Genomic DNA, 25,000 nt, shown 5'->3' with positions numbered 1-25,000 from the left:
TGTCATTTATTTCTATTTATTTTAGTTACTTAATGATATAGGCATTATTTTTCTCTTTCTATGACTTATTGTATACACATACCTAAATAATAATAATTTAACAATGACAAGAACAATTACAATTATATTAATGATCATAATAAGTATTATGGCAGTATGGGTGGCAGTATTAGAATATATAATAAAATAAAAAAATACAAAAAAGTAAAAAGTGTACTGGATTAATAACACAAATTTGAAAGACAACTACAGTGTAATGAGAGAAAAATGATCTGCTAATGTCACTGATGTAATGTTCATAGTAAACATCAAATGATTTGGGACTGTATGAATGAAGACTCGTTGAAATAAAGAGTTCTATTTTTGTGTCTTTCCTTGCTTTGTTTGGTAAGATTTAATCACATGTAACAATAATAATAATAATAATGATAATAATAATAATAATAATAATAATAATAATAATAATAATAATAATAATAATAACAGGGCAGCTCTGTGTGTTGAACACAGAACCAGATCAGTGAGGGTTTTTGGGAGGTTTGTGTTGGTGAGCAGACAGAAAAACAGGATGGGCTGAAATACTGTTGTTGTACCAGCTTTATATTTATTATTATAGCTATATATCTATAATAATAAATATCTAAACTCTGTAACCCATTAGATCTATAGCACCTCCAGAGTACAGATGCTATTATCATCATATAAATCCCTATTTATCCGTTTTAATTTGTGTCCTAATAAAATGATTCAGGAGCAATTAAAAGCCTGGAGCAGAGTAAGCTGCTTAACTTCTGCGTTGTTTTTAATGAAGTCCTGAATTTTAATACACACAATCCTCCTTAATCAGGGCACCACTCAGACAGGATGTAGTTCAGAGATTATGCTGGAGAATAATTGTTCCCACATTGCAGCAGCATCTTCACCAGACGAAGCTTCATTTATCGCTCCGAATGCTTCTTTAAACTGGACGAAGGGCTCACTGCAGGCCAGGAACAACAGCTCCAGGAACAACAGCTCCAGGAACAACAGCTCCAGGAACAACAGCTCCAGGAACAACAGCTCCAGGAACAACAGCTCCAGGGGGCCAACAGAGCAGGAATTATTCTGTCATGCTTGAGTGCGTGATGAATGGGATCAAGAGGACATTTGGCCCGACTGTACAGATGTAACAGCACACAAACACCTGCTAAAAGAAGTAGTTAGAAGAAAGACTCCATGCTGGTGAACTCTTATGGAAGAAGCCAAGCATGAGGACATTTCTGTGTTACTTTCTTTAAAAACTAATAGAGATAAATAGATGCAGCCATGCATGATGAACTAACACACAGATGTTTCTGATTGATGAGGTAAAGTTTGCCCAGCTCCTTTCACTGCAGCTCCACAGAGTCTCTGATATTCTTTAGCAATAGAAAATATTCTCTGTTCCCACCATCATTCAGTCCTTCCTTCACCAAATCAACACCACATGGAGCTGCTGTGAATCAGAGGTGCACATGAGTTGAGTTACTGTATCTGCAGCTGTTTCGCTCTGTGATCAGCCTGCTCTTGATTCTGTTTGGACAGGAACGCCAGACATTAAAGAGAAGGGAAGCGTGTGAGTACAGCCATGATTGGATTTCCTTGATTCATTTAGTTTCGCCTCAAGAATTATGCATATTTAACTCTTTTTTTTTCTTTTTTCTTTTACGAATCTGTGGTTGTTTTAGTTTATCTTGTGCAGCAACAAAGGCACACACAGTCTCCTGACAGCGGAGGATAGATAGATAGATAGATAGATAGATAGATAGATAGATAGATAGATAGATAGATAGATAGATAGATAGATAGAAAGATAGATAGATAGATAGATAGATAGATAGATAGATAGATAGATAGATAGATAGATAGAGAGATAGATAGATAGATAGATAGATAGATAGATAGATAGATTACTTTATTCTATACTTTATTTAGGATGGCTACATGAGGCCACGGCCGCTTCATAACTCTTAATAAAAAAGATGAAGATGCCATGTTTTATCAGCAGCAAGACCTCAGAATGACAATAGTCCTCCGTCTTTCATATCAACACTAAATAAATCTCCACAGCAAGTTTAGTGCTCTACTGAAAACTACAAGTTCACATGATCTCAGAAACTGAATTATTAGTTTGATATAAAGATTAATATATGTATACACTCAGTAAATGTGCACACTGAAACACATGAAAAACACTTTTGGATCGGCTGTTACAGCATAAAATCTGGCATTCTGTTATATCAGATACCAATCTTAGAGCCTTGGCTTCAAAATTGTAGTTTTTATGATTTTCCACCATGATTTTATGATTGAGCCATTTTCTCATGTTGGCCCTTTGGAGCAAATACATGTTATTTCCCTGGTTTCTGCTAGTTATTGCTGCTGTGTGATGCAGCTCTGCACTGTTTGATGCATCACAATCAGTGTTGTTGCTAATCATTAGCACATAGCATAGAGGGGAAAAACCCCATAAAACAGGGATAAGATTAGAAAAATCAAGAACAGTTGGTGGTTATGATCAGTACTGAAGTTCATTAAAATATTCAACTTTTAAAAAATGTAAAAATATGATTAATATATAATTTTAGGGCAGTTTTTGATGCAGATATACCTGCATAAGAAAGGCTAAATGTGAAAGTATTTTTCTTACCTGCAAGAAAGAAAACACAGACTTCATCCTTTACCTGTCTGCAGTCTGCAGGTGATGTGACATTTACTTCTGCATGTATTGATGATGTCATTTTTAGGCTGAAAAATCATGACAATTGCTTTGCATTGCTGTAAAAGGTTCTAATAGTAATGCAAAAAAAAAAAAAAAGAGTGCAGTAAGTACAATGTTGTTGTCTTCTTTCAGCTTTTATATGTTATTTTCAGCGAATAAACATTTTCAGATTGATTTTGTTTTAAGTGTTCTTACTGCGGTCTGCTTTGGTTTTGAGTTGGATTTTGTAATTACTGCAAATTTGATATCATTATTTCTCTGAAATTAAGCAAAAGTGAAATCTAAAACTTTGTCACAAGATAAAACAGACATCAAGGAGTTCATTTTAAGTTAATGTAGTTAGTGCAGTTAGTCTTTGTAGGGCAGAGTGGAGCTCAGCTGGATTAGAAACAAACCAAAAACACAAGGCAGTAATAATAATATAACATAACATATAATATATAATATAACAGTGTTGTGTTGTATACAGACTATGTCTAGAACATGAAGTCTGGTGATTGCTGCTTTGCTTCATTAACTGACATAAAATAATGATTCTTTGTATCTAAGGTGTAAATTAATCACAGGTGACTGAATAAACCTGCAGGTTAGCTCAACACTACCATCTAGTGGTCAATGAGTCACATCAACTCCTCTGCAACACATAACCACAGTATCAATAAAACTTTTCTTGTTTCTGGTTGATGAGGGAAGAATTTAGAAGTTTTACAACAGAGAACTTTGTGTTTTACTGTCTTTTCTGTGTCTCACCTCTAGTCTCTTTGTTTAAAGCACACAGAGGACTTAAAGTGAAGTTATACAACTTTCTCTTCACGGCAGCCAGGCTGATACCTGTGGAAGTTATCTGTTAGTGCTGGATGCTAACATGTAGCCTAGCATGTAGCCTAGCATGTAGCCTAGCATTAGCAGAAGTAGACTAAACTCCTGCACTGCGCCACATTCAGTGTTTTCACTGTAACGAATAAAAAAACTCACCAATCACATGAGCACACACAAATTATAATGCAAACACCATTCATTTATTGGTATATTATTTCATAATACTATCGTTCTGTTAAATACATATGTACTAGGCCTGTGTGTATCTATAGGCAGGCATTTCACATTCAGGTCCAGGTTCAGTGCAGTGAGGACCAAACGTCTCTTGTTCTGAGAGGAGCTACTGCTCAATAATATATAATCATCAATAATCATCATTTCTCTTATTTCTATTCATCTTCCCTCCTTCATTATTACCCGTCAGCTCTCACTGTTCTATCTGAAATAAATCAATGTTTCCCTGTCGTAGACTAATGCTTTTCCTTTCACTAAGGTTGGATTTGAAGGAGGAGGGACAGAGCGGTCTCCCTGAGGTCCTCCTTTATATTATATAATATGAACCAGCGGGACCATGGTGGGTCAGACAGGCACGCGGGTCCAACAGGTACAATCATCATCAGTCTAGGTCCAGATTCACACAGTCAGGTTTATCTTAGGCTGGTTTAGTCCGGTTCTGAATCTACCTGGATCCTTTTGGGGCCACTACGATAAATAACTAACTCAGGACCAGATGAGCTTGCAAGGTAACAAGGCAAAATAGATACGGTCATTTTATTAGGAACACCTGAGTCAATTAGTTCTTGAACAGTGCTGAATGCTGCTTTGAATCTAACAGGAACAGTTTGGGGTTTCTGGTTTTTCTCCACTGACTCAATTGTGCCAACAAAGCTCAAGATGCTATTTGACTCATCAGAAAAAGAGGATTTATTTGTGGAACTGGTCTCAGGTGCTCAGCAGAATAAAATAGTTTGGAGTCGGGGGGGTGGGATGCATTCATGCTTTGGTCGGTGAAGCAGCAGCGGTGAGATCCTGGTGAACCTCGGTTAGATCCTGGTGAACCTCGGTTAGATCCTGGTGAACCTCGGTTAGATCCTGGTGAACCTCGGCGAGATCCTGGTGAACCTCGGTGAGATCCTGGTGAACCTCGGTTAGATCCTGGTGAACCTCGGTGAGATCCTGGTGAACCTCGGTTAGATCCTGGTGAACCTCGGTTAGATCCTGGTGAACCTCGGTTAGATCCTGGTGAACCTCGGTGAGATCCTGGTGAACCTCGTGGACCAGCAGAGTTTGTGGCTTCATCCGATCTGCAACAGGAAGGGTTGTGTCTCCGTGGTCAGAGGGTGCTCAGAGTGTCTGTCTGATGGGAAAAGGCATCGAAGGGACTGTTGAGATTCACCCTGTTAGTTAGTTAGTGCATGTGTGTGTGTGTGTGTGTGTGTGTGTGTGTGTGTGAGCTTTTCTTCAAGAGTTCAGGTTTCGTAGCAGCTGATGTGTCTTCAGACACAAATACATCCAGTCGGGTTTTATCTGCTTCAAGTGTGCACAATGACATCAGACCAGGATCCATCAGTCACTTCAGGCTCATTAACTCACTGTCGTCGGCATAGATTCATCAAAAAGAGTCCGTGTTGTCGTCTCTCTGCAGAAACAGCTGGGGGGTCTCAGAGTCTCAGAGGGGGGTCTCAGAGTCTCAGAGGAAGGTCTCAGAGTCTCAGAGGGGGGTCTCAGAGGAAGGGGTTGTGGCTGTGTGTCTGAGACTGGCTGCGCTGGGCCGGGCGAGGGGAAAGGGGCAGCAGGGGCTGAGGGAGGTTGGAGGGGAGGTCCAGGAGTCCAGAGGGAGGCTGTGTGAGGGAGGAGGGCAGCATGGGGGGCTGGTGGGGCAGGGGGAGGGGCAGGGAGGGGCTGTAGGACAGCATGTGGGGGGGCAGGGGGGAGGTAGAGGACGGGCGCATCTGGTTGAGGGTGAGGCGAGGCTGGTCCAGGTGGAAGGGGTTGGTGGGGGACGGAGCGCTGACACCTGAGGAGACACAACCAGTCAGTGGAACATTATCATATTTAAAGGAACACTCCACCGTTTTTTCATATTAAAACATGTTATTCGGGTAAGTAAGACGAGTTGATACAGACCTCTTGCGTCTCAATGCGTGCACTCAATCGTCCTGGCGCGCGGCGCCACTTGGCTAGCACTTAGCTTAGCCCAGTTCATTCATTAGGATCCAAACAGATGGACAGTTAGAAGAGACCAAACTCCTCCACGTTTTCCCTATTTAAATACAGCTACACCAGTAGTTAAACGACCGTGGCGCTTTTCTAAGCGGATAAAAAGGAGAACTATAATGTATGGCGGAATAGCACTTGGGAGCATTTCGACTCAGCGCAGTAATATCATCACTCCTGCAAAATCTTCTCCCCTCAGGAGTGATGATATTACTGATATTATTATTATTTAAATAGGGAAAACATGGAGGAGTTTGGTGGCTTCTAACTGTCCATCTGTTTGGATCCTAATGAATGAACTGGGCTAAGCTAAGTGCTAGCCAAGTGGCGCCGCGCGCCAGGGCGATTGAGTGCACGCATTGAGACGCAAGAGGTCTGTATCAACTCGTCTTACTTACCCGAATAACATGTTTTAATATGAAAAAATGGTGGAGTGTTCCTTTAATAATCAGCTCTTCAGTAGGTGTTGTTACCTGAGAGGAAGGGGTTGTTGTGCAGCTTGTTGGGGGGGTTGGAGGGGATCAGGGCGTCTAGGTTGACCAGCGAGGCCCCCGTAGGGCCCAGGAAGGCCTCCGGGGTCCGACACACCCGGGTGGGCGGGGCGCTGAGCGGGGGGGCGAGCCGGGACAGGTCGAACATCTCCGGGCTGGACGACTCCCGGCCGTTGACCTGCGGTCTCACCGGGGGGTCCGACCCAAACGGGTCTGAGGCAGCAAACGGGTCAGAGTCTGACTTCACCCCAAACAGCTCAGCATCTGGACCAGGACAGGACACACACAGGTTCTAATGCAGAAAGGACCTTCACTTACAAACTGTCACTCAAAGAGAAATAAACATTCAGGAAGAGACTGTTAAAGAATTACAAACAGACAGGAAAAGACTACAAGAAGACCAAAACAGCTGCAAAGAGTTGGTGTCTTTGAAAAGAGACAAAACAACCATAAAGAGAAACAAAATAGCTACAAAAGACCAAAACAATTACAAAGTGAGACAAAATGACTATTAAGAGACAGAAATGACTGCAAAGAAATGCAAAACAGCTGCAAAGAGACAAAGAGATTCACTATAAAAAGAAGGTTAAAGAGATGAAACCACTATAACGTCTCTGTGTCTCCTGTCTGTAGGAGATGGTTTCATGTCTCACCCACAGGCTGATAAACACAACAAGTGTCTCACTCAACCACTTAAATACTGTCAAATAAACCTTTTTATATAATCCTATGATATAAAATGTAATATAATAAGTGTTGCAAAGGTAATGCAGCAATGTGTCCCGTGTGTATCAGATCTCTAGATACTATTGTTATACTAAGTGTTCTGGAGTGAATCTGTCTGTCTGATTGTTTGTCTGCAGTAACTCTGTGTGTGTATCAGTCTGTTGATGCTCTCAGGGTTTGTTTCTTTTTCACCAGCTGTCAGTGTTGAGACTTCTTACTTGCTTCTGTTAAATCTAAATGTCCAGTGGAATCCACAGTCCTTGTGTGTGTTGTTCTACCTGTGGGGCTAGCAGGTTGAGGGGAGGACACCTGAGGGACTTCCTGTTTAGGCTCCTCCTCTTCCTGTGCAGCGAACGGATCCGTCCCATCACCACCTGCTTCAGTCAAAACATTACTTTAATAAAGAGTGCAGTGCTTTCTTTCTTTTTATTTATTTTACATATATTGAAACTACTCTGTATTTTACTGCTTGGTGTTTCTAGCAGGTACCTGGGTCTGTTGGGCTGTCCCAGGCGTGATTGACAGGACTGGAAGAGGCGGGCGCTGTCTCCCAGGGGCCCGAGCTGCCACACGGAGCCCAGGGATTGGACGCCTCGGAGGAAGGGGGCGGGGCCTTCCAAGGGCTGCCAATCACAGGAGTGCTGGAGTGGACGGCTGTGAAACACACACTCAGTGTGAAGCATTTACTCACACTCTCAGCAGTGTGTGTCTGTGACGAGCCACTCACCTACAGAGTCCCAGGGGTCAGAGGTCACGTCAGCCGAGGGCTGGGCGGAGTTCCAGGGGTCAGCAGGATGAGGGGGGGCCTCAGACGAGGGGCCAAAAATATCCACCAGGTCCAACATGGCCGACTGCAGAGAGACAAACATCCTGTTAATCTGGGCCAAACATTCTCAGGTAACATAATCACTATATCCACTTATCGTTCAATATATAAAAATGGACATGATCGTTTTTTTCTGGACTCAATATATTGTCGTTTACATGCTTTTTATGCTTTTTGTGTCGTGTTTAAAGTAAAGCTGCAAATGTTTGACAGGCAAAAAATACATTTACCAAGCAGCCATTCCAGCTGTTTATATGTTTATTTATTTTTAATAATAAAATTATATAATACATAATTGATACATAGTTTATCTCATTGCAATGTTTTGTTAACAAAGCCTGAAAGTCTATTTTATTTGTTTTGGTTGTAGTTTATTAATTTATGTTTTATTTATCTAGGATATTTTAATATTTATTTTCCACATTTCAATTCCAATGTTTAATATTCTCGAGGTTTAAAAATTCATTGCTGTGGAAAAGGATTTATATACCTCATATTTATACAGAGACAACACGAAAAAGGACAATGATTGGAAATATGTGTCTGTTACTTGATTCTGGCCAATATCGGCACTTTATATGAACCAGACTAGCATTAGCATTAGCATTAGCCAAAGTTGGTTCCACATCTCGTGAGAGTAAAGTGATTCTGTGTTTCTTTATTGGCTGAAAAAGTTCTTAATTTAACTTCTGGAAACTCTGACAAGTTGAATCTCTGGAGTTATTGTCCAGGGTGAAACAGGCTCAACACAGATGACTGATAATAGATGATCAAACACAACACAACAGTCTAATAAAGTCAAACTGCTGTTTTTATGGCCTTACCAGGCAAAGATTGGTATTAAAAACCATGTTGTTTCCTTTAAGCATGAATTTATGCACACTATTTAACTGTTATTAACTAATACTAGCCCATTCTGATTAATTCACCATAAAGTCAGTACTGGCTATCACAGATGTTTAATACTAAACCTTTGGTGCATCTTTTGTTTGGATATAGTTTGCATGTTGGTGATGAGATAATATGAGCTAATGCAGCCAGAAGACATGATGTGATCCAGAAACAGTGTTCAGGCTGCAGCAGAGCATCTCACACAGAGACTGGATATACATCTCACAGCAGAGCAGTCTGTTCACATTCTGTTACTGTTCAAGTTTAAAACAGTGTAGCATTGTAACACTGTGACATGCTGTGTGCTAACAGTACAGTAAGGACTACATGTTGACCCGATTAAAGCTCTTCATATGCTATTCATATTCTAATCAGCAGCAGCTTGACTGATACATTCTGAGCCTTCTGGAGGAGAGTTTCCACATGAGTTACAATCAAGAAGTTTCTCTGTTTCCGTATTCATTATTCACCGCGGTGGCATGTGAGAAAAACAAGGTTTTCTTCAAGAAGTCAAGGTTAAAACGACGAGCACGTTTTTAAATGTATGAATAATTATCTGCTAAAATGAGCAGCAGGAGGCACAAAAGAGCTGATGGCTGCAAGTGTTGATTCTCTCTCACTATATTACTAGATTCTCTCTCTAGATTCTGCCTGGTGTCTTCTTCCTGCTGCTGCACTGGAGGATTAAATTAGGACTAAAAGTTTCATTTACAACCATGAAAAGCACAGAAACTAGTGCCGTCTGTCTCTTCTGACATACACACACACACACACACACACACACACACACACATGCTTGTACTTCTATCTTTGTGAGGACCCTCATTGGAATAGTAAATTCCCTGCTCCTTATCCTAACCTTTAGAATCACAACTTAATGTCCAACTCTAACTCTAACATAAACTAATTGTAACTTTAACCCTAAAACAAAGTCTGAACTCTCAAACAAGCCTTTAAAGAAGTGAGGACCGGCTGAAATGTCCTCACTTCACTAAAATATCCTCAGAAAATGTTAAAACGTGATCCGGTCCTCACTTTGTAGCTCTGAGAACTCTCCTAATGACCTCCACCTCTTCTCCAACATAAAGCTTTAACACTGGGGATAAATGTGCAGAAAACAGATCTGATAATCAGTCGACTATGAGCAAGAAGCAGATATAACTATGGAAACTGTTAGTCTGGGACACTCCCAGTATTTTAGATGTATACATTATAAATGTATAAATGTTTTAAACCACATAAGAAGGGGATCTTTAAGAATTCAAACTTGCTACACCCATTAAAATTGAAGATGAAAGCTTCAGATGAAAGGTGTGATGATTCATATGTGACCTTGTGAATATGTCAGAAATCACGTCAGTCAGAGAACATTGAGATGTTTTTCCCCTCGTCTTTTCTTCCCACTCTCTTACTGAGGGCCACCTGAAAACACCAGGATTCCTACAAAAACCAGTCAGATATGACCAATTACACGCCACGAGGACCTTTACATAAGGCAGCGGGTGCCTCTGATTGGCTTGTTGACGGGCCAATGAGTAAAGAGCTGCTGTGCTACGAGATAAGGAGAAATGTCACGCTGAGCTCAAGGTTAGAGGAGACAGAGACATCATCATCCAGCAGCTCTTCTCCTCTCTCAGCTCTTCTGTTCCCTCTCTACCTCCCTCATTATGCTGATCTGGCTTTCTGTCTCTTTCCCTCTCTGTCCCAGTCCACAGCACCGTCAACTCCACCTCGTTCTCTATAAGCCGGCCAGAAAAACACCTACAAACGCACCCGCCCACCTCATGAGGCACACACACACACACACACACACACACACACACACACACACACACACACACACACACACACACACACACACACACACTGTTCGGCACATGCAGGTTTTTAAACTCACCTCCTGCGTCCCTGACTGACTCTCTCTCCTGCTCTCATCCAGGGCCTTCTGTAGCAGAGACTCATCTCCTTGGCGACAGCACTGCTCCTGCAGAGGCGGCATTGTGACATCATCAACATTACCGCCACAGCTATGAGGGTGGACGCACACACGCACACACACACACACACACACACCACCAGCAGTAGTGAGACAGTCTTTGGTTGGGCCCAGCAGAGCCCAGGCAGCGCTGGTGGCCTGTTTCTGCTGCTGAAATATTTAGTGGACAAAGAGCAGAAGCTGGTTTGGAGCAAAGAGAGAGAAGATGCAACATGATGTTTAATATGCAGAAGTTTAAACAAAGAGAGCTGCATGCAGAGCCAGGAGGAGATCCAGCAGAGCTCCTGGAGAGGAGTCAGCTGGCTGAGGAGGAGGAAACCACCGGACCTCCACAGAGGAGCACTAGAGCCGCTTCACTCACTACAGGGGGAATAAACACTAGAGACACTGGATGGGTAGCAGGGAGCTGAGTCTCTGTCTCTCTGTCTCTCTGTGTCTCTGTGTCTCTGTCTCTCTGTGTCTCTGTGTCTCTGTCTCTCTGTGTCTCTGTGTCTCTGTGTCTCTGTCTCTCTGTGTCTCTCTGTGTCTCTGTGTCTCTGTGTTTCTGTGTCTCTCTGTGTCTCTGTGTCTCTGTGTCTCTGTCTCTCTGTGTCTCTGTGTCTCTGTGTCTCTGTGTTTCTGTCTCTCTGTGTCTCTGTCTCTGTGTCTCTGTCTCTCTGTGTCTCTGTGTCTCTGAGTCTCTGTGTGTCTGTGTCTCTGTGTCTCTCTGTGTCTCTGTGTTTCTGTGTGTCTGTGTCTCTGAGTCTCTGTGTCTCTGTGTCTCTGTGTGTCTGTGTCTCTGAGTCTCTGTGTCTCTGTGTCTCTGTGTCTCTGAGTCTCTGTGTGTCTGTGTTTCTGTGTCTCTGTGTCTCTCTGTGTCTCTGTCTCTCTGTGTCTCTGTGTCTGTCTCTCTGTCTCTCTGTGTCTCTGTCTCTCTGTGTCTCTGTGTCTGTCTCTCTGTGTCTCTGTGTCTGTCTCTCTGTGTCTCTGTCTCTCTGTGTCTCTGTGTCTGTCTCTCCGTGTCTCTGTGTCTGTCTCTCTGTGTCTCTGTCTCTCTGTGTCTCTGTGTCTGTCTCTCTGTCTCTCTGTCTCTCTGTGTCTCTGTCTCTCTGTGTCTCTGTGTCTGTCTCTCTGTGTCTCTGTCTCTCTGTGTCTCTGTCTCTCTGTGTCTCTGTGTCTGTGTCTCTGTCTCTCTGTGTCTCTGAGTCTCTGTGTCTCTGTGTTTTTTACTACCTGCTCCTTCTGGCTTCAAGCTATCTGTGGCTGTGTGTCTTCATCCGTCTCCATGGTAACAGGGAAGGAGGGGCTAGCTACATGGAGGGGGGCCAATGTTCACAATGTTCAAACTAAAGTTTCATTATTGGAATCATCAAGAGGCAATATGTGACTGGAGGGAGGAGAAGAGTGTGTGTTTGTGTGTGTTTGTGTGTGTGGAGATGATAACTTGTTGTGCTGTTGTACCTTCTGGCTCTCCTCCCTGCTCATGGCCAGAGCCAGCTGCAGCTGCAGCTCCTCCTCCCCGCTGGTCTGAGGGCGAGCCTGCTCCAGGTCGGAGGCAGCGCGAGGAGACGAGGACGAGGCTGCAGAGGGAACAAGGGAAGGAACAAGGGAAGGAGTTGAGTGAGGAAGGAAGCAGTGAAGGGTGGTCAGAGAGATGTGGGGGGAGCAGGAAGCATGGGGGTGATTTGAATCTTTCCAGGCTGCAGTATTGATAATCTATGATATATTGATAATCTATGTGGTGGATGGTCCAAAGTGCTACAGCTCTAAATGCATTTCATTAGGGATCAGCCTGAATTAATGTATGTATTTTTTATTATTATTTGAATTACCATAAATCAAAGAATAGCACAAAACTTTTACTTTTACTATGATAAACTGTAGGAAACACACAATTTTGCTGTAAAAATATAACATACTCATGTAAAGTTAATAGATAAATACCATGATGTGTGAATGAATGACACAATTACCCTAAAAATAATGTTAATATAATATAGTACATATATAGTACATAATATAGTAGTAGTAGTAGTATAGTAATAGTCTAAATTACAGTTTTTGCTGATATTTACATTTAAATTTACAGTAGAAAACCCACTCAATGTATTTTTTATGGTGAAGTTCTGGCAACCAAAGCTGCCGGTATTTTACTATAAATTAAATTGATTATTTTTTAACAGTGTGATTATAACAAATTTTAGCTCAATGTTTAGCAGTCAGACCCAAAATTGTCCTTTTTTTAGTTGACTCTGACTGTTGAGTCATGCTTCTGTTTTCTAAAACCCCTCCCTCTCAGTGGAACGTGATACAGAAACAGAAACATGAGGAATCCTGCAGGTTTTACTAACAGTTGAAGGAGGACGGGGATCCTCTGGAGCGGCTGAACTCCTCCCCGTACAGCACGGCCATGCTGGGCTGGCTGGTCCTCCTGCCGGGGTGGTAGGAGGGGGGGATCCCTCCGTACACGCCTCCCCCTCCTCCCCCACCTCCTCCTCCTCCTCCGCTGCCTCCCCCGGCCATGCGCTCCTTGGTCTTCAGGGCTTGACTCCTCTCCTGGCGGAGGCGCTCCTCGTCCCGGAGGAGACACACCAGCTGGCGGGCTTTCTCCCTCACGTTGGCGCCCTGATCCCTGCCGTCACGGTCCACGTACTGGAAGTCACGCAGCGTCTGGGACACAGAGACAAAACACTTTGAAGAGCTTTTAGAGATCCAAAGAAACTTTAACAAATCTAAAATTCAATTTGTGGTGAAAAAGTAGCAGGAAACCTCAATAATTTGATCCTCAGGAATGAAAAGATATCCCACTTTGATCAGAAAAGAAAAACATTTTAGAGTATATTTAGCCTGGGTATACCCAGACTGCCTTGCACGCTCGAATTTAATTTCGAACTGTGAAAGGGTCTGGAATCCAGGAAGGATTCCTAGCCCTGTTTTAGGGATCCAATCACAGAGCGGGGAGGGACGGCAAGACGATGACGCGTACTACTCGGCACTTGGAAGCTTGTAGTTTTCTGGATCCAACATGGCTGCTGCAGACGCGAAACTCTCTTTAGCTGTAGATGGTGTTTTAAATAGTTTAGAGCCAAAGTTGAAAGGCGAAAGGTCTCTGGGGGCTCCGCTGAGATCACCGGCGTTATGGTAGCGGGGCTATTAGTGTCACTAGCGGCTATTAGCGCCGCTAGCGGCTAATAGCTAATAGCCGCTAATAGCCGCTAGCGGCTAATAGCCCCGCTACCGCGGACAGCGGAGCCCCCAGAGACCCCCAGCAGCTTGTTTATTGCCCATAAAATCAGTGGATGTGTGGCTGAATGACATGAGGGGGAATAAAGCGTGAAAATAAATAATCTTGCAGAAAGCGAGAACTGGAGAAGCAAAGCAGCAGCAACACTCTCTCACAGACACACACACAACAAACATCCATCTCTGTTGCTCTACTACGTCATCTGGTATAACTGATCTGATTGGCTAAGAGCTACCTACAGACGCTTTGATAGACATTCTAAGCGCCCAATAAACGGCTCTGGAGGATCATAAACCACGCCTCCTCTACGGAGAAATCCATTGCTCGTTGCCAGACTAGACCTCATTTGAGAATAGTCTGGTGTTAGCCAGGCTAGAGTATATTAGGAAAATTTACATTTTTTCAGTGTTTTTGAAAATGTTTATGCCTGTATTTGTATATATTCCAGGCATACAAATAATACTTTTCTGCAATTTTACTCAAGACAAAAAAAACAGAAAACAAGTATTCTTTGACTTGTTGAATTGCATGTAGTGAACCATAGCGTTTTCTTTTTTTAAATATGGGAAAGGTAGTTGTTGCCAAGGTAACAACTGATGACAATCCAAATGATCAATAAGCAACAGAGCAACTTGTTTCCTGAGGTTCAGATCGCTGAGGTTCACCTGGTGTTACCTGAACAGTGAAGGCGTTCTCTCGGCACTGCTGGGCCACTCGCTCTGATCCCGTCTTCAGCAGGTAATCCAGCAGAGTCAGCGCCTGGAGGCACATACTGATTACCACACTGATAGTACAAATACACAAATATCATGAACTACATCTACTGGATAAGAATACGTGTGTTAGAGCCATTTTGTACATTGTAGAGAAGCTGATAAATAATTCAGATTTGATTAATAGTTCATAGTTCTTTATTGAGGTTGTAGGAATGCCTATTGGTTCGTAGTAATTGCACTCTTCTTATTGGCTGAGATGTGTGTAACGTCATAATTGCTTACTTTGTTTTAATTCAGATTATGGAGACGAGGAGAGCACACTAGTTTATGACCGTGCTCATGATAATTATTATTTTTTGGATTGCTGCAGTTTATTGTTTGTAATGCTCAAACGAAAGGTTTTCAATAAACCAAAAGAAAGAAACGGTGGGATTTTTTCGGCTTAAGACACACGTCAACTACATCCTCACGCTCCATAATTGAAGTAAAACTAGACGGAGCCACACTAACAACGTGCAATTAGAAGGATGAATGGTATAACCAGACTAAGAGTGTAGAGCCCAGCTAGCAGCTAGCAGCTCTGTGTCCCGGACTGAAGCTAAATAAAACATGAATGCTGATGACAAATGGGCTTTCAGTCCAATGGGACATTTGTGGGACTATTGGGGTTAAAGATGAATGGGCTGCTGGAATAATGGGAAGTACCCCTGGTTAATTAGCACTAATCACATAGTACAGTTAAGGTTGATAAGAACATCATAAGGAATACAAAGTTAACCTCATAGTGGCCAAAGAGGAAAAGTCAGTGAGAGACATTGCAGATGAATATCTGGACCCAATGTTGAGCCAATACACAGAGTATATACATGTATAGAACATGTTTCCATTAAAGTCTAAGCAAATTTTGAAGCAAAATTTTTAAATTCAAGAAAATGCTAATTCAGGCAAAACCATCGACTGGTTTAGTGCCAATAAACAAAGCTGCATGAACGTACTTTGGTCAGTAGATGGCAGTGTAATGTGTGGCAGTAGGCTAATCCGTCAGTAAACAGGAGAAGAAGAAGAGATTATGTGAGAGAGAAATAAACAACAACAAACAAGAGGTTGCTAATCCAACGGAGAGAAGTTTTCAGGCAGCCTGTCGGTATAAAACATCAGTAGAGGTTGTGTGTATAGGAAAAGGAGCTATATTTATAAATTTCACCGTCCATAATTGTTTGTAGCGTGATGGACGGGTCAAACAAGCACCAGACTGACCCAGGAGAGAGGGAAAACTAAAGAAAACCATTTTTACTTAAGTTACATTGTTTACTTAAGTTACATGAATCAAGTTTTTTAACGCAACTTACGCTTTTTTACGTAACTTGCGGCAGTCACATGACCCTTGTAACTAGCTAATTTCCAGCATTTATGCACTTTTATTTACTGTTTAAACTGTCTTTTATAGCGCCTTAACAGTCATCTTTTGCCCTAAACTTATTTCACTGGTTTTACAACATTAATCCACAGAAACTGCAGTCTTTTTTCACGACCGATGATGACATGTGTGCTATGTTTAGTGCCCTGAAACACCAGCTGTGATTCGTGGCTGTGTGCTGTAATTTGTGGTACTGTGTTGATAATGTTCAACACGTCAAAAACTTATTTGGAAAAATCATTTCAATTTCCCGTTTTGTGCAAAAACTATGTTTAAAAAAAAAGAATCAATCCACCTCAAGCAAGCGTAGAAACTTGTATAAGCATTTACAGAAGTTTTATCAAATTTTTCTCAAACTTTTCTCATGTGGATCTTCAAAATGCAGATAGAAATTTGTAGATGGAACCAAGATGTATGCTGAGATATTTGACAGTAAAAGTCAGAGGATTAGCACCAGAATGTTTCCTATCCTAGATACACTACCGGTCAAAAGTTTTAGAACACCCCAATTTTTAAAATTTTTTTATTGAAATTCAAGCAGTTCAAGTCAAATGAACAGCTTGAAAGGGTCCAAAGGTAAGTGGTGAACTAACAGAGGTAAATAAAAAAAGGTAAGCTTAACCAAAACTGGAAAATAATGTACATTTCAGAATTATACAAGTAGGCCTTTTTCAGGGAACAAGAAATGGGTTAACAACTTAACTCTATGGAGTCTTGGGCTATTTTGTCCATTTTTGAATTCTTTTCATGTCTTTGTAAGTCATTTTGTGACTTTTAGTGTCTTTTTTTAGTCATTTTGTGACTTTTGGTGTCTTTTTTTTGGTCATTTTGTGGCTTTTTTTGGTCATTTTGTGTCTTTTTTTAGTCCTTTAGTCCAACATAAAATGTGATTTTGAATCTTTTTTTTTTACTTTCAAAACACTATCATGCTCAATAAAGAAATTTAAATGTTGCAAATGTGCATTAATTTCAGAGTACACTGAGACATTAAACTGCATCATTTTCAATTAAATTCTGGAAAACTTGGTGTGTTCTAAAACTTTTGACCAGTAGTGTGTTGACTCTGAACCACAAACATCATCCTGAGAGAAGAACGTTCCATAAAGGAAAAGGTGCAGAGATGCTGGCAGAGACAGACAGAAACATATCCAGAGATGATTTATCCTGAACAGAACAGTTTGATGAACCTTGTAGACGTGTCTCCAGTTCTTGCCGCTGTCGTTGAGGCGTTTCCACACCATGCCCATCACTTCAGCAAACGCCACCACGTTGAAGGTCAAGTCAGCGATCTCTGACATGAGCGAGGAGGACGGACCCCAGGGGTCGTTGGACGTGGCCTCACGCACCTAAACACCACCAGCAGAAACATTACAGCCGGTTATTTATACTGTCATGTACAGGAGCATCTCAATACATTAGAATATCATAGAAAGTTTAATTAGGCCAGTAATTACATTCAAAAAGTAGAAATAACACATTATATAGATCCATTACACACACAATGAAACATTTCATGTCTTACTTCATTTAATTTCTTCTAATTATAATGATTATGGCTAACATTTAATGAAGACCTAAATTCAGTGTCTCAAAAAATGTATTATTACAAAAGACCAATTTTAAAAAGTATGTTTAATATGTAAATGTTTCCTCTGAAGAGTATGTCATCTATATGACTCAATACCTGATTGGAGCTGTTTGACTTGAACTGGAAATGGACTTTTGCATGATGTTTATTAATTTATTGAGATGCTCCTGTATGATGCTCTTTCTCTTCCAGATTAACAGCATCATTAAAAAGTGTCAAAACACATTTATAACAGAAAAGTTAAGAATAAGAAGCAGTGGAGAAATGCTGTGTTCTGATTGGCTATGACTGTTTACCTTCCCTCAGAGTCTAGCAACAACAAGCTGCTGCTGATTATCATATCAATATTTATCAATAATACCTTGATCTCTGCTTCTGAATAGTTGTGCACAATATTCTTCACCTGCCGGCGCAGGGCGGAGGTTGTCATGGTGACAGGTGATGGAGGGATCCACAGTGTAGAAAAAAACCCTCAACAGGTGAAAAGAGGAGGTGAGAGGAGGACTGGAGGAGGAGAGGAGAGGAGAGGAGAGGAGGAGAGGAGAGGAGAGGAGAGGAGAGAGGAGAGGAGAGGAGAGGAGGAGAGGAGGAGAGGAGAGGAGAGGAGAGGAGAGGAGAGGAGAGGAGAGGAGAGGAGAGGAGAGAGGAGAGGAGAGGAGAGGAGAGGAGAGAGGAGGTGGCTATGGCGATGAAGGCTCCTCTTCTCTGTCAGGAGTTACAGGACGCCCCTGAAGAGAGAGAAGAGACAACACATGACTGAATAACACCATCACTATAATAATATTATATTAATAACTAGAAAATTTCCTCTGGGGAAATTTTGAAAGGGCCACGGGGGCTACTGCCGGTGTGTGTACACTATGATGAGATTCTTCAGAGATTTCAAACAATTAATACTAGTAATGTTATGATACTATATAATATACAAGGAGCACACCTACAACAAGCATTCCTCTTCAAGTATTTATTTATACAGCAACCTATGACCTTTAACCTCAAAATGTGTGTGTGTGTGTGTGTATCTGTAACTGTAATCACATCAAAGCATCAAAGCGTTGGGGTCGACCAATCAGAGCAGAGCAATCAACAGAATTAACAGCTGTGGAATCTTCTGGCAGAGTGACAGCAGCCAGAGGTGGACAGAGTGAAATTTCTGGCCTCGAACAGAAAGCATTTTTGGCAAAACCATAATACCTATCATTGATCCGACTTCACTTTGAGCGTCCTGAGTTCTTCCTGAACGTCTACATATGTTTTTTTTTTAAGGAAAATGAAAAAATAGCTTTGTTAGAGCGATCTAAAAAAACTGTTCCATCTCCCTTTTGCCGAAATCTCCCTGCGTTTTTAATATGGGAGCCAATGAGGCTGTTGGTGGTGTTGGTGCATCATCTGTGCGTCCTACGCCCAAACTATAACTCTGACAGCTTTACCAGAGGATTGTGAGGGAGAAGACTAATTTTCCTACGTTTCTATGTATAAATTATTTCTGTAGAGTGGAATTTGCGGCCTGGAGCGCAGTTTTCAAATTTATTTTTTGACAGTTTTTTCTCTCCCTCTACACTCTGGCGATGATGTCACACACTGTGACACGAACATTCCGTGCAATACACACCCATTATAATCTCAGAATTTCTCCAAAAATGATCCTGGTCATTGAACAGGGATTGATAAAAAACTATATGACCTATCGAAACGTGGATTAATACACCGATACACAAGACTTGTGTCTACTGTTTAAAGTTTAAATGGAGTCTCTAGGTGAAATTATGCCGGAGAAGTAGACGTTTAAAAATCTACAATGATTGTTCTTTTTCGCTCATTTTTTGTCGGCCGTCCCATTCACTTCAATGCAAAATTTTGAGCAGTTTTTCGCGACTTACGTCGCAAAAAATTCGTATTCTGTAGAGAAAAGTAATAGCACACCGATCCCGATCAAACCGCACGTTTTGATATATAATTTGTCCTGCAACTCTTTAAGTTGTAGGACTAGTAGCGGGACGAAATTGCGTCCGGAAGAGGAAGAAGAAGAAATCCACAGTATAACAGTAGTGCAGCACTGGTCCCTACAGATATTGCTGTATGGGACCAGTGCTGGGGAGATTGCCCTGAGGCCCTAATAATAATAATATAAGTAGCAAAGTCCCTAATACTGGGCTTACACCAACAGATGTCCCCAGTCCCAGAATAAAAACTGAAGGTCTTTAGTAAATCTAGAGTTTTACTGCAGTCTGTCATCTCCATGGTTACGTGTAAGGTAGTAATCTGTTTCATATCAGTCTTTAACTAGTCTTGGGTTTGATCATATCAAACACGTCACCAACCAATAGATGAGCGGGGAAAGGTCCTGGTTCCAGACCGGCCAGTAAAACCAGTAAAACCAGTAAAACCAGTAAAACCACTTCCACAGGAAAAGTAACATCACAATAATGTTAGTAAGCTCAGTCCTACATAAAAAATATAGTGATGTCATATACTTAGATTTTTGGTCAGTCAGACCCAGTTAAAATGTATCAATAAATATTTAGCCTACATAAATAAGTAATAAATGATTAATGTATGATTAACTAAATAAAAGTTGATAGAGCTGGTACATATAATTATTCAATTAAATAAATTATAATTAAATAGGACATAAATGTTTATCATGAATTCATTTCTACATTTTCCTTTCTTTTATTCTTCCTTATATATTTTACTGTTAAATAGTCAACTTTTCATGTGTTAAAAACAGAAACTCTTTTTCAGCTTTGTGAGGGCATTTTGTGGTTTCTTCTCCTCTTTTTTTGTTTTCTTTTTTTCCACAACACACACTAGAGCAGCTGGAGCCAGAAGCTGCTTCTCCTCCTTTAGTAGGTTTTTACTAAGAGCATGATGGGAAAAGATGCTAAAAGAATCTAGTTGTAGTCTTGTAAATAGTGACAGTCTGTCTAAAACCTCAGTGTGAGACTCGGCTGGGACTAGAAACTCTAAACTCTGTCTTTAGATGTGAGCAGGTGTGACACCATAGTTTTCTTCTGATGTATAGATAGATATAGAAATAGATAGATATAGATATAGATATCATATAGATAGATATAGATAGATATAGATAGCATAACCCGCTGATTGGCTATCTGAGCCTCAGTAATGTCTGCAACAACAGGTCAGTGCTTTGGGAAGTAAAACGTCACTATGGATTTTTGGGCTACAACTATAATCATTTGCATTTTAGCAAGCTGGCAGTATTAAAAGTCTGCAGAATGATCTGTTAGCAGCTGCTGTTTGGAATGTACAGACTGCCACTGGATGACTGAAACAACACAAACATTATCATTTTTGCCAGGGAATTTTATAGTTTTATTTTGTTTAAATAGAAGTTCCTAACAAAGTCAAAAAGCCTTGATGCAATAAGATAAAGATGTGTGGTATTCTTATGCATTTAAAACCTAAAAGGGGTCGGTGGCGACCCTAACACCAGAGGACGGTTCAGTAAAGGATCTGACTGCATGGTTTCTGATCATGCTAACGTGCTGATGTCTAACAGGTTACTGAGCAAAAAGTCTTGTACAAGTAGAAGCTTTGACCTTAGAAGAACTGGAGAACACAAACAGCATCCACAACAACAACAAGTCAGGTCAACGGCTGCTCGCTGGTTTATGTCTTTGATATGAAAACAGATATGAAAACACTGACTGAGACAGAATGAGCGGCTCACCATCGGTCCGTTCAGGAAGTAGGTCATACTAAAGCTCTGGCACTCAGGTGTCTGATGAAGCTTCTTGGCAGCTTAATTTATTCAGGCCAACACACACACACACACACACACACACACACACACACACACAACCCATTTTCCTCTTCCGAACTCATATTTGAGAGGACGCGAGGGAATGGATCATTAAGGTTCCTGTGATGTTTCTCCCTGTTCCTCCACTGACACACAACACACTTTACTCTCTAAACCAGCAGCTGAACTCAGGTGACCTCACTAAACTCTCCATCATCATCATCATCATCATCATCATCATCACCTCACTGAACAGAACTGAACACGGATCATTCTCAGAGAGGAGCTGCTGAGTTCTGATCCCTGTACTGAGCCTCAGGCTTCATCTGAACAACAACACTAAACCTGACATACTTTACACACTTGTCTTTGTCTCTCTCATCAGTTGCTACAGTATGGAAGAAATACTGTATGAATTTCAATGCAGTTTTTTCTCATTTAAAAAAAAAGTTTTTTTCTGTAAGACACAACTACAAAGAGTCCAACATTTGATCAGAAGGTTCCTCCACCAATATCTGGGTCAATGACTAATCTAACCAGGGTCAGTTAGTGAAACCAGGTACTTTTTTCCCATAAAACTCTGATTATATACAGGGAAATAAATGAGAACTAAAATGAGAAAGAAAATACAATCCATGATATACAACAAATTTGAACATAATTTGTCAAAACTTTGTTTTTGAATATGTTCTGCTCAATATTGACAAAATGTGTAAATGTAGAAATACTTTTTAAAAAAATGCCATTTGATGTCATGTTATGATGATTATTACATGTTAAATACACTGTAGGTGGATAAAGTATTTAATATTTATCATTCTTTTGAGGTTACACCATCTGACATCTTGCCGACTCTGATCTGACCCACAGAGACATAAAACAGTCTCTAATGAAGAAATGTCTGTTTATACATGTTTTGATGTAAAAGCTTTGTGTCAAATGTATCTTTATTGGATGTTTTTAAACTCACACATATCGATATTGATTACACATTGGTACATACAGTTGTGGAAAAATTATTAGACCATCCTTGTTTTCCTTAATTTCTTGTTAATTTTAATGCCTGGTACAACTAAAGGTCCATTTGTTTGGACAAATATAATGATAACAAATAAAATATCTGATAAGAGTTTAATTTAAGAGACATTTAACATGGTTTTATTCATAATGATTTTGGTTATTATGAAGAAAAACATGGAAAATAGATTTTTGATGGAAATTTGATGTATATTTTAATTCTTTTTTAAGACTTTGAAGCATATTATATTATTTATTGAAATAATATTGTGGATTATTTTAACCAGGTTAATCTTGACATAGAATTTTGTCTTATGTCATGTTGGGCTAAAACGTCTAGATAAAGTATAAAGAAATCTCTCTAAATGGGTTGAATACTGTGATAAAACTTATTTGTTTAACAAATAACTAGATAATAGAATGACACAAAGAATATTTCATAAAGTATGCAGTATATTTGTATTTGATGATCTAATAATAATAGTGACTAATAACAAGAATAGGGAGAATAAGACTAAATGCCATTGTGAAGTGATGGTTATGCAATGATGTTATAATCTGGCATATTTCATTTCATTTTCATTTTTTTATGCCACATTGGGATTATGAGACAAAGCACAGCCTGGTGAAGCCTTTCCCTCTGCTCGCAGGATCACTTTTATTTTCCTGCTGTTGTTTTTAGCAACATTTTGCAGCTTAGACTAGAATTTAAAAGTGCTGCTGCGTCTCAGATCTGTTTTTTGTTCATGCTGCTGGAAATTAAGAGAAAATCCTCTGGAAAGCTACACATTTATAGCCCTGTAATCGTTTAAGAACATCTTATTAGGTCATATGTTCACACTATGCAGCTGCATTATGAAGCAACAAAATAGAATCAAAATAAACTGTTTGTGAGCAGTAAACCTGTTCAGGAAGCCAATCATGCAGTGGCTCCTATTACCAGACTGGCCCTGAAATAATCATGATGACTCATAATTATATCTAACAATTACTGACTGTTTAAAGGCTCCGTGCTTTATGTTTTAATTGTTTTCACTTTAATGTCACTGTCCACTGCTGCTACACTACAAACACTGAAACACTGAAACATTTCACAGGACGTAACAGGACGCCTCATCCTCATCCTCATCCTCATCCTGCCCAAGAGCTAACATCAGCAGAAACAACTGAGAAGCTCACAGCAGGACACAGACAGGCAGGCAGACAGACAGATAGACAGACAGACAGACAGACAGACAGACAGACAGACAGACAGACAGAGAGACAGACAGACAGACAGACAGACAGACAGACACAGACAGACAGACAGAGATAGACAGACAGACAGACAGAGACAGACAGACAGACACAGACAGACAGACAGACAGACAGACAGACAGACAGACAGAGAGACAGACAGACAGAGACAGACAGACAGACAGACAGACAGAGACAGACAGACAGACAGACAGACAGACAGACAGACAGACAGACACAGACAGACAGACAGACAGACAGACACAGACAGACAGACAGACAGACAGAGACAGACAGACAGAGAGACAGAGAGACAGACAGACAGACAGACAGACAGACAGAGAGACAGAGAGACAGACAGACAGACAGACAGACAGACAGACAGACAGAGACAGGCAGACAGACAGACAGACAGACAGACAGACAGAGAGACAGACAGACAGACAGACAGAGACAGACAGACAGAGACAGACAGAGACAGACAGACAGACAGACAGACAGAGACAGACAGACAGGCAGACAGGAGGACAGACAGACAGACAGACAGACAGACAGACAGACAGACAGACAGACAGACAGACAGACAGACAGACAGGCTCTCTGAGAGGACGAGCCTCAGAGAGAGAGACGATGAAGGGCATAAAGAAGAAAGTGAAGCTCAGCAACTTCAAACAGTATCACCTTTCTGCAAAATCATCTTCAGCTCACACACACACACACACACACACACACACACACACACACACACACACACACACACACACACACACACACACACACACACAGGTTACCAAAGGATGTTTGGTGTTAGAAACTATTGCCCTTTCTATCCCTTTATCTAACCCTCACAAATCCACACTTTGGTTCTATGATTTATTGTGTATGAAAAATATAAGGATGACATGGAGATCAGTTTAACTTCTTCATATAGTTTAATCTATAACATTCCTGAGGTATTACACATGTACATGCTTGAGTATTTCTATTTAGTATCTCAAAGTTGTACTGGAGTAGATGTTTCCAACATTGGGACGTGACTAACTAACTATCATCTTCTTCCATGTAATGTAATGTAATGTAATGTAATGTGTCCTGTTGGGAATCCAGCTAGAGCTGCAACAGTTACACAACTTCTCTATGAGCTGAGCCACAGCAAAACAACAATTCATCACATAATAAGACATAAAAAAGTTGTTCTAAAGAAAAATGTTCATGCAAAAATGACAGAAAATGCGTTTTTTAGTCTCTAAAATGTGGATTTCCTGATTATCTCTGTTTTCTATCATATAAATATGAATATCTTTGGGCTTTGGACTGACAAAACGAGACAT

The 25,000-nt window shown here is 40.8% G+C and overlaps 1 protein-coding gene across 1 annotated transcript; it reads right to left on the bottom strand.

Annotated features, from left to right (window-relative positions):
* Positions 1–5,283: 5,283 nt before the first annotated feature.
* Positions 5,284–18,151, bottom strand: epn3b (epsin 3b). The gene is made up of 11 exons (XM_059335493.1): positions 18,012–18,151; positions 17,250–17,408; positions 14,605–14,688; positions 13,037–13,355; positions 12,147–12,265; positions 10,608–10,694; positions 7,721–7,844; positions 7,483–7,647; positions 7,272–7,367; positions 6,250–6,531; positions 5,284–5,576 (listed from the first exon to the last, which is right to left on the bottom strand). The coding sequence occupies exons 1-11, from the start codon at positions 18,078–18,080 to the stop codon at positions 5,284–5,286; spliced, it is 1,797 nt and encodes a 598-aa protein (XP_059191476.1). The 5' UTR covers positions 18,081–18,151.
* Between the last annotated feature and the right edge of the window lie 6,849 nt (positions 18,152–25,000).

Source organism: Centropristis striata, chromosome 1 (genome assembly GCF_030273125.1).
Source record: "Centropristis striata isolate RG_2023a ecotype Rhode Island chromosome 1, C.striata_1.0, whole genome shotgun sequence".
Taxonomy (NCBI): Eukaryota; Metazoa; Chordata; class Actinopteri; order Perciformes; family Serranidae; genus Centropristis; species Centropristis striata.
The sequence above is the reverse complement of the archived record's forward strand: the minus strand, read 5'-3'. Positions and strand labels throughout refer to the sequence as shown.